Genomic DNA, 10,188 nt, shown 5'->3' with positions numbered 1-10,188 from the left:
CAAGCGCACACTGCTGGCTCATCTCCAGCGCCTTGTCCACCAGAACCCCCAAGTCCTTCTCTGCAGGGCTGCTCTCTTCTCCCAGTCTATACAAGTACCTGGGATTGCCCCAGCCCAAGTGCAACACCTTGCACTTAGCCTTGTTGAACCTCATTAGGTTTTCATGGGCCCACTTCTCCAGGCTGTCCAGGTCCCTCTGGATGGCATCCGTTCCCTTTGTTGTATGGACTGCACCACTCAGCTTGGTGTTGTCAGCAAATTTGCTGAGGGTACACTCGATTCCCTCATCTATGTTAATGATAAAGATGTTGAAGAGCACTGGTCCCAAGACAGACCCTTGAGGGACACCACTTGTGACTGACCTCCACCCAGGCATAGAACTGTTGACCACAACCCTTTGGCTGCAACCAGCCAACCAATTCTTTATCCATTGAACAGTCCATAATTCAAATCCATACCTCTCCAATTTTGAGAGAAGGATGTGGTGAGGGACCATGTCAAAGGCTTTGAAATCCTTCCAATCAGACTAGTGGAAAATTTCCTTCTTTATCCTAAATGCATGATAAGCACATGCTAGCGAGGCATGGTATAGGTTTCTCATTACCACTAGTAACACTATCTTAACCTGCCCAGCAGGTTGACTATAACTCCAACCAGTCTCCCCCAGTCCAAACATTGAGCCGCATTATGTGCACACATTCTACTTGTGTTGAGAGAAGGAAGAGGAACCCTTTATTTATTAATGAAATGCTGCCTGAAATTTTTATGTAATTTGATAATCCTTGAATGAGTTACTTAGTTTTCTGGTATTCTTCTGGTAATTTATGAATGTACTTTTTATCGCTTTCCTTGTTCTCATACAGGTGTTCACCGTTTGTATGTAATTACTCTCTTTAGTTGCTCTACAACTTTACAACAATGATGTGTAACTGCACTCTACACCTGCATGCCTGTAAAGAAAAATGCAAAGTTAAAACAAAAAAGTTTTTTTCTTCTTGCCAAATCACTTGTGATGTTACAAATCATGAAGGTATAGATCCTGTGCTGAACTGTGAGCTGTGAAAGGTGTTGCTTAGTGTTTGAAGGTTATTAGAAAAAAAAATAATTTGCAAATATATGTAGTCATATTTTGATTTTTGGTGGTACATGAAAAATTAATATTTTCCTCTTGTTTCTTTGGCAGTTTCTTCGTGCTTTTACAGACTTCCTTGCATTCATGGTTCTTTTCAACTACATTATTCCTGTATCCATGTATGTCACTGTGGAAATGCAGAAATTTCTTGGTTCTTATTTCCTTACATGGGATGAGGAAATGTTTGATGAGGACACAGGTGAAGGACCACTGGTGAATACTTCTGATCTCAATGAAGAGTTAGGACAGGTAAATTTCATCAAATAACAAACTTTTAAAACCGTTTCTACCATAATTTTTCATTTTAAAATTGTTACTTCAATTTTTTTTTTTGCAACTTAGTGTGTTTTTTCTTTAGTGCTGATTGTTTTTAAAAATAAGATTTGAGATCCTCTGATTTTCAGAATCAAAAATTCTGATTTCTCAGCTAGTCAGTGGAAGTCGGTTAGTATTACTGTATTAGTAAAGGATAAATGCTTCAAGAAGGTAATGATTTCTCTCCATTGACTACAGAGGGAGATGATATAAACAGCTAACTTCCTTAGAATAAAAGTCAGATGGAAAAACCCTTTTTGTCTGGCTAGACTGACACCAAATCTCCAATACAAGTTTAATGCAGTAAAATGAATGACTGTCACTCTCATTATCCAAAAGATATTCTATCTTTAGTATTCTGTGTTAAGAAAATTGTCACCTTGACACAGATCCGCTTAAATATTTTTTGAGAAAATATTCAGGATCTTTATGAAATTAAAATATTTTCACAGGTTTTCAAATAACTAAGATGGTGTATTTCCTTATTTTTGTACAGCCAAACTAGTATATAACCTTTTAGGGACACGTATCTATTTGGATAAAAAGTGTTACTGAGTGTTTTATTATTGTGGGAGACAGTCGGTACTGTCTCCCGTAAGATCCCCGTAGAAAAGCTGGTGAATTATGGGCTGGATAAGCAGACAGTGATGTGGGTTGAAAACTGGCTGAATGGCCAGGCCCCGAGGGTGGTGGTCAGCAGCACAGAGGCTAGTGGGAGGTCAGTAACTAGCAGTGTATACCAGGGGTCAATACCAGGTCCAGTCTTGACCATTAATGATCTGGATAGTGGGGCACCGTGTATCCTGGAGAGCAGCTTCGCAGAAAAGGCCCTGGGGGTCCTGCTGGACACCAAGTTGAACATGAGCCAGCAGTGTGCCCTTACAACAAAGAAGGCGAGTGGTATCCTTGTCTGTGTTAGGCAGAGTATTGCCAGCAGGTGGAGGGAGGTGATCCTTTTCCTCTACCCTGCGCTGGTGAGGCCACACCTGGAGTACTGCGTCCAGTTCTGGGCTCCCCAGTACAAGAGACATGGGCATGCTGGAGGAAGTCCAGTGAAGGGCCACAAAAATAGTGAAGGAACTGGAGCATCTCTCATGTGATGACAGGCTGAGAGAGCTGGGACTGTCCAGCCTGGAGAAGGGGAGGTTCAGGGAGGATCTTATCAATGTGTGTAAAGACCTGAAGGGAAAGCGCAAAGCGAATGGAGCCAGCCTTTTTTTCAGTGGTGCCCAATGACAGGACCAGAGGTAATGGGCACAACCTGAAAGAGGAGTATCTGTCTGAACATCAGGAAACAATATTTTACTGTCATGGTGACCAAGTTGCCCAAGCAGACTATGGCATCTCCATCCTTAGAGATAACCATAACCTGTCAGGGCATGGTCCTGGGCAATGAGCTCTTGGTGGCCCTGCTTGAGCAGAGTGGGTGGACCAGGTGACCTCTGGAGGCGACTTCCAACCTCAACCATTTTGTGATTCTGTTATAAAAAATAACTCTCTATTACTAAATTTAAATGTCATCCCTAGAATGGGACCATCAGCAGTACTTGGCATTATTAGTACCAATCCAATGGACTAAATTTTGCTTCTACATTTTTGAAAGATATGATCCACTGTATTTCTAATGAAGGCTTTGATTGTGAATCCTTATTTGCCGTTGTAGTAAATACTGTCATAGTGATATACCTGCTTTATTCCTTTTTTCATGTAATGGGTGTTGATCCCAAAGCAGCCAACTGAATGAATAAAAGACATTTGCTTGATAGTATTTTGTATTTTGTATAAAATGTATTATGACCCTGAATATAGGAGTTGAGATTAAAGAAATCCATATCACTCCAGTACACTTCGAAAAAAGTTGAATAAGGGTATTGTGTCCACAGATAACAAACAACTGGAAAATTTGTAAACTTGCCTTTCCAGATTAATGAATATTAGAAAAGTCAGTCTAGGAGGAAAGGTCACATATTTAATAGCTTCTCTTATGTTTTTTATTTTGTTTGATGCACTTGATAAATGTTGAAGTTTGTTAAACAATCTGATGAATACTAAATAGTTGCCTTACTTCCAGTGTTTAATTCCTAACCTTACATAATGCTCTCGGTTTATCAAATAAATGCATGCAATCTGTATATAGTACCTATATCAAGTATCCAAAATTGAGCTTCTACTGATCTAGCTGTTCTGGTATTTGGTTCAGGTTTTGGTTTTATTTTTGATGTTGTTATCCTTAAATGCTGGGGCTCATTGTAAGAGATAAAATTAATGAAAAATTCAATATTGAGACAAAATAAATGTTTCGAGGGCAGTAGCAGTGCCCATGTGTATAACTGTATGTGACCATTAGTCCACAGTCCTCATTTAAGCTAATGTAATTGTAGTGGAGACTTCTGATACTACCCTAAGGACCATTCTGACAGTAACTGATCCAAATCCAGTCATGTACATTAAATAATGGTCCCTGGGAAATGGAATTTGTGTGCATTTTGTTTCCATAAATGTCTTTCTTACAGCAAGAAAGACATTAAAAAACAAAAAGAAGCTTGAGAGAAGAGTGAAAGTAGGTTAAACGTATTATTTATGTGTTACGAGGCAAAAGATAGCTTTGCTGATACTCTTGTATGATAAGATCTTTCAGGGCCCATATTTCTGTGGGACATGACTCCCAAATGAAATAGTTGTCTTCCTTTTCTGAAAGAGCCTGCAAATGGATCTTTAAAGGGTGGTGTAACCCAGTAATAATGTCCGTTTTGTTAAGAGACCTTGGAAAAACTCTGTTCATATTCCTCCTGTTTTTAATTTGTGCTCATTTGCAGATTGAGTATGTCTTCACAGATAAAACAGGAACATTAACTGAGAACAACATGGAGTTCGTAGAGTGTTGCATTGAAGGGCACGTTTATGTACCACATGTTATTTGCAATGGCCAAATTCTCCATGATTGTACAGGCATTGATATGATCGATTCTTCTCCAGGAGGAAGTGGAAAGGTATGATGACTTTTTAGGTTCTTGTTTTTCACAATGAAACATGAAAATTGAACTGTGCTGATGAAGGGAATATTAGAAATAAAACATCCTTGAATTTCAGTAATTAAAGTAGATAACTGCAGGAAATGCATCACAACATAGATGTTTTGCTTTTCTAGTTTAGAGTAAGATTTAAAGGCTTAATAGGAAGGTTCCCAACTTGCTGCAGCTGTAAAACTGAATTAAATAAAACCCCAAAATATAGAACTTTCTCTGGTTAATAGCTAAAGAAACAGAATGGCTGCTTTCCATTTAACATTAGTTACAATAGGGAAAGCAAGGCAGGAAACTCCTTAAGGAGAAAAATGAGTGCTCAGTGCAAATACTTACTTAGTCATCACTGAGTGAAGACATGGCCATAGAACGGTTTATGATCAACTTAAATTACTTTTAAATGTGACTTAATATAGCCACATGTGAAATATGTTGCACACAGCATGTATGTGCTGTGGCTTTTTTGCTGTGTGTAAACCAAAGTTAGTTGAAAGTTAAGGAGACTTCACGTGTCAACTGATGAGCAGGGTGTAAATGGGCAAGGATAATCATAGCCAAAGGACAAGATATTTTAAAATATATCAATACAGTCTTGAACCATACTTCTGCCATACTCTTCACTATGGCAAAACAAGGCCTCTTAAAATATGTTGGTGTAGTTCAACAGCCTTATGGCTCTCATCCATGGCCCTCAGAATGTGGTCCCAAGGTACACTGTGTTATCTTTGAATTACAATGACACTGACAGTTTGTATTGAACAGCACAGAAGAATTAAGATTCAGACACAAAGATACAGGTAGAACACAGACAGGTATCCATGAAATAGAAATCTCTTTCTGGTGTCAGAAGCTGTCATTACCAGACTATCTGAAATTTTATAGAAGTTGGCTCCAGCTGCCAAAATTCCACACTCCTTTTATTTTATATAGATCTAAAAGACACTCAAGCTGTGCAAGAAATTGAAATCTTTAAAGCCTGTTAACACTTGTGCTCCAGGTACTGTGTCCTTCTGTCTGGACTCAGGACTCATAAAATTGTACCTTAAATAGTGTTTAATACAGATTGTTAAAGTTTAAGAAAAAGTAAAGAACAAACCTTTAGCCTCATCAAGGCATTCGAGGAGGCAAAAGATGCACGCTGACTTTTCTGGGCATCAGCAACTTGACTTGCATGGCAATGCTAGCAGTACCACTAGCAGCTATTAAGCAGTTGTGCTGTTACCACCTGGAAAGACTTGGCTCCCCCTAAAGGGCAGGTGACCTGTGACACTTCCTTTATCTGATTATTAGTAGTAGTTGATGACATTTCTAACCTTCCGAAATAAAAGTTTTCAAAGGATTACTTGAAAGTGATCACACCTAATGATAACCATTCCTTTTATTTTTTTAGGAGAGAGAGGAACTATTTTTCCGAGCTCTTTGTCTTTGCCATACTGTTCAGGTAAAAGATGATGACAGCGTGGATGGCTTGAAGAAAAACCAGCTCTCAAGAAGATCTTGTATATATATTTCCTCATCACCTGATGAAGTTGCTTTAGTTGAGGGAATACAGAGGTATGTGTGTAATTAGGTACTATACGTTTTAAATCTAGAAACCTAATCACTGATGTTCAAAATTGTTTTCAGCACAAAAATTGTAATAACAAGCACCAAGTCATCTAGAGCTGATGATTTTCTTAACTTACAGTCATGATTATTCATATTCATAAGTCAAAAGTTTGGGTTTGGTTTATTTTTTTCAGAAGATAAGCTCAGTCTCAAATCCTTATGACATGCTTAAACTGGATAATTATGTACTTGTATGCATTCTCTTCATATGTGTTTCATTTTACAGACTTGGTTACACATATCTAAGGCTGAAGGACAATTTTATGGAGATCTTAAATCGGGAAAATAACCTAGAGAAGTGAGTGGTTAAAAATATAACAAAATCCACTGATGAAGAGATTTTACTGATGTGTCTAATAAATCCTTCTTTCCTTATACATAAATTTTTAATTCAGAAGAGTCAGAAATGGTACATTCTAGTAGAAAAATAAATTATCTACTAATATTTATAATTTTAATAGACCCCATAGTTCTGTAGTTTCACTTAATGTGTTAGTTTGACAGTATATGCAATACAAAATATTAATATAACAGCAAAGGTGTGATGTGGGGTTCATGACCTAATCTAATAGTTCCAAATAGTTCTAGAAACAATGGGTATTTTTCCTTTGTTGTATGGTAAATAATAATTTCTTAATAGAAAATTATATGTACCCACTGTGTTGTTCAGAAATAATCCATATACTTTACAGTGGAGTAGTATCTATAGAATAAATTTTTATAGCTGGTTCAAAGAAAATTTAAAACAGGTACTGAGTTTTTTTGTCATTTTCCTTTGACATGTAGAATAAATCTTTTAGACCATAATATTAGTAAAATTTTCAGTAACAAAGCTGTTAAATAAGATGTATGTAGTTTTGAAAATGTTACCTTACATTTCTGTAGATGTCTGCTGGTTAAGGCTGTTGTATATCTGTGTCTTCCTGCATGTGTACTCTGCTAACTACACAGGGATTCTTGGACACAAATATAGGAACCTGGCTGTTATTTTTCCCCTTTTTAAGGGGAATATGGAGGATTTTTCCTTGAAGGTTACTTCAGACTTCTGTGGCTCAACTCATAAGAACTGGAAGCAATATAATTTGGTGATTTATGAAAGCACCCATAATTATTAGGAATTTTCTCCAAAATGCATCAGTTTGTAGACATAGGCCTGATCCAGCTCCTTGTTAGAATCTGTTATAACCTTTAATGAGACACTGTGGCCTTGCACAGGTTTGAATCCCAGGCTGTTGTAAGGGCCTAGAACTGAATGATCTAATTAAATAAGTAGATCTATTTTATAAACAAAATATTGACAGAAATGAATCCTGAAGAGATTGGCATTAATGATTGGGATGCTTATGTTTGTGCTGGAAAAAGGGGAGCTCTCTTAGACAAAAGGAAATAGTTGAGAGAGTAAATCATAGAAGTATGTAAACTGATGAATTATACAGAAACAGTACAACAGGAGCTTGTGTTCATTTTTGCTCATAGAAAGGAAAGGAACATGGGATAAAATCAAATCATAAAAACATTGGCAAATATAAAACCGGTAAAAATAAATGTTTTTTCTCTTGAGTAATTTGTCAGTCAACACTTGAGTAAGATTCGTGAAACTAGCTGGGCACTTCTGGGAGATAGGAATAGTCAAAATTAGAAAAATATTAAATAAAGACTTCCCTGTAAACACATAAGCATTTCAAGTTCTATGGCTATGCCTAGATATTACAGGTAGGAATTTACTTACTTTATAAGCAGTATAGTGCTCTACTGCAAGGTTTCTAGTCTTCTGCTTAAATAAATTATATTGACTCTACATCCAAAAATACTGATGAACATTATGCAGACAAATTCTGTTTCAAGTAATTAGGAGCTGAGGCCTTCCCCTATTTACTATTTTTGACCTGCTGTTTCACTCTGTGCTAGTTCCATATTGCATAGTACTCAACATAATTTTCCAAATTAGAAGTCATGTTTTAGTTTATATTCTTGAAGTTGTAATAACCAGTTTAGGGATCTGGAAAAGCATGGTTTTTAAATAAATATTCTGTTTCTGTTTCAGGTTTGAATTATTAGAGGTTTTGAGTTTTGATTCTGTGAGACGGCGAATGAGTGTGATTGTTAAATCTTCAACAGGTAGGGCTGCTACATTCTGTTTCTTGTTAGATGTTTTTGTTTCACTTGAATTTGTTTCAGGTTTATCAAAGAGTTAAGCATTAATTGCAGTCTGTGTGCCTTTCTTTCTAAAAAAGGGGACTGGATACCAGCATAAGTGCATGTTACAAAAAAATTGAAAGAAATCTTAGTAATTTGGGTGTTTTTTTTGAAGAAAGAGGTATTTGGCCATTTTGAATTCCATATTCTGTCTCTTTTAGGTGATATATTTCTGTTTTGTAAGGGAGCAGATTCTTCCATATTTCCTAGAGTTAAAGAAGGCAAAATTGACCAAGTACGATCCAGAGTTGAACGCAATGCAGTGGTAAGATTCAATTTTACTGATCTGTTCATGTGGTATCAGCCTCAAAAAAAATTAAGTGTTCTGACCTCTGGGTAACGGATTTGTCTTCCCCAGCACTGAGGTTATTTTATGCCAAAGTGCACACGGGCTACATGGGTGACTGTCTGTGTTACTTCCTTATTTGAATCTGTCCTCCATTTCGTCTTCCAAATGGCAGTTGTGGTGAGATATGAGTGCATTAGATATGCACAACTGTGTGTTATACCAGAGGTCATCAATTAGCTTTTTAGTATTTCACTGTGGTGGTTTGACTTAACTTTTGAATGAAAGAAAAGTGAAAGACTTCACTGAAAAACTCATCCCCGCTTTCAGTTCCTAGCCTTAGCAATTGTAATTTGCTGCCTTTAATTGCTTTGCAAACTTTTAAAGGAGAAAATCCATTAGAGCACAGTGTAGCAACAAATGTGCTTCTTACAGGAAAACAGTGCAGTGATCTGCACTTATACTTACTTTTTTTGCTTGCTAAAAATGAGCTCTGAAATGCCTGATCACCTTTAAAAGAAATTCAGAACTTGATTTTACCTAAAGGGTTGTATTTGGAGTTGTAAAATACTGAATTTTACTTTGTCCAAAAATATGCAGAACCCATTGCAATGGAATATGACTGACAGTTTTATAAATAGGATAAAATTTGCTGGTGTCCAGTTCTCAAAATGAAAACAAAGTATTATTACAGGCATGTGAAAAAAGATACAGGCAGCCACCTGGCACCTGCCCTTATCAATAGCAAGAGTCAGGGAGCTTTTTTATTAATACTTCTTCTGGATTGGCAATAAGTAGCTATACAAAGACCTGCTGGATTAGATTTTATGAACATAAAATGCCAGTTAAATGGTGTTGTGAAAGGCAATATATTCAAGGTGGCAAAACTTTCTGTGTTATACCAGCTTTTTCTCACCTTACAGAGTCAATATACTCCCTCTCTTACTCATCACACATTCTAAAAATCTCATCCAGTCTGAAACACCCACAGCTGAATTCTAGTTTTCACTTCACCAAAATGAAGTCTATACTCACTTTGCTATAAAAGTGAGTAGTGGGACTCTTTATGTTAATAGTAAAATCATTCAAATTTTTCAGATATTCCAGCGTACACACCAGCAATAAGTCTACGAATAGTTTTCTAAGAGGCATTTTGTTTATTTTGGTTACATTCTTTAGGAGGGACTGCGAACGTTGTGTGTTGCATATAAAAAGCTCACAGCAGAAGAATATAGCAAGGCACAGAAGCTGCTTCAGAATGCAAAGTTGGCCCTTCAGGACAGGGAAAAGAAATTGGCAGAAGTATATGAGAAGATAGAAAGAGATTTCATTTTACTTGGTGCTACAGCTGTTGAAGATCGGTTAGTACATTTCTTGGTTTCTTATGTTTAATGATGTTATCAATGTTTAATGATGTTACCAAAGTAGTTGAAGACTCTCTTGTAACTCTTTTTCTGGATTAGAAGTTTATTTGAAAGACCCTTTATTTCAATCAATTCCAGACCCTTAGCTTGCTAAAGTTACAGATGGTAACTTTATAACTTAGTAAGATAGTACCAATAGTAAATTGTACAAAAAACCAGTATATTCAAGCCATTTGTGTGCAATTCATGTAATACCTTATTGAA

General features: G+C 36.7%; 1 protein-coding gene across 1 annotated transcript in view; it reads left to right on the top strand.

The window, feature by feature from the left end:
• Nucleotides 1-1,183: 1,183 nt before the first annotated feature.
• LOC104471441 (probable phospholipid-transporting ATPase IH) overlaps nucleotides 1,184-10,188 on the top strand; it is a gene marked incomplete at both ends in the record, with an annotated part of 19,268 nt that continues 10,263 nt past the window's right edge. The window contains 7 exons of the mRNA XM_010086788.1: nucleotides 1,184-1,381; nucleotides 4,264-4,437; nucleotides 5,861-6,024; nucleotides 6,305-6,376; nucleotides 8,123-8,196; nucleotides 8,436-8,539; nucleotides 9,740-9,921. Coding sequence (XP_010085090.1) covers nucleotides 1,184-1,381; nucleotides 4,264-4,437; nucleotides 5,861-6,024; nucleotides 6,305-6,376; nucleotides 8,123-8,196; nucleotides 8,436-8,539; nucleotides 9,740-9,921 — 968 coding nt within the window. The remainder of the gene's footprint in view (nucleotides 1,382-4,263; nucleotides 4,438-5,860; nucleotides 6,025-6,304; nucleotides 6,377-8,122; nucleotides 8,197-8,435; nucleotides 8,540-9,739; nucleotides 9,922-10,188) is intronic.

The sequence above is a fragment of the Pterocles gutturalis genome, unplaced genomic scaffold, assembly GCF_000699245.1.
Source record: "Pterocles gutturalis isolate BGI_N339 unplaced genomic scaffold, ASM69924v1 scaffold11146, whole genome shotgun sequence".
Lineage (NCBI taxonomy): Eukaryota > Metazoa > Chordata > Aves > Pterocliformes > Pteroclidae > Pterocles > Pterocles gutturalis.
This window is presented reverse-complemented; position numbering and strand designations above follow the sequence as displayed.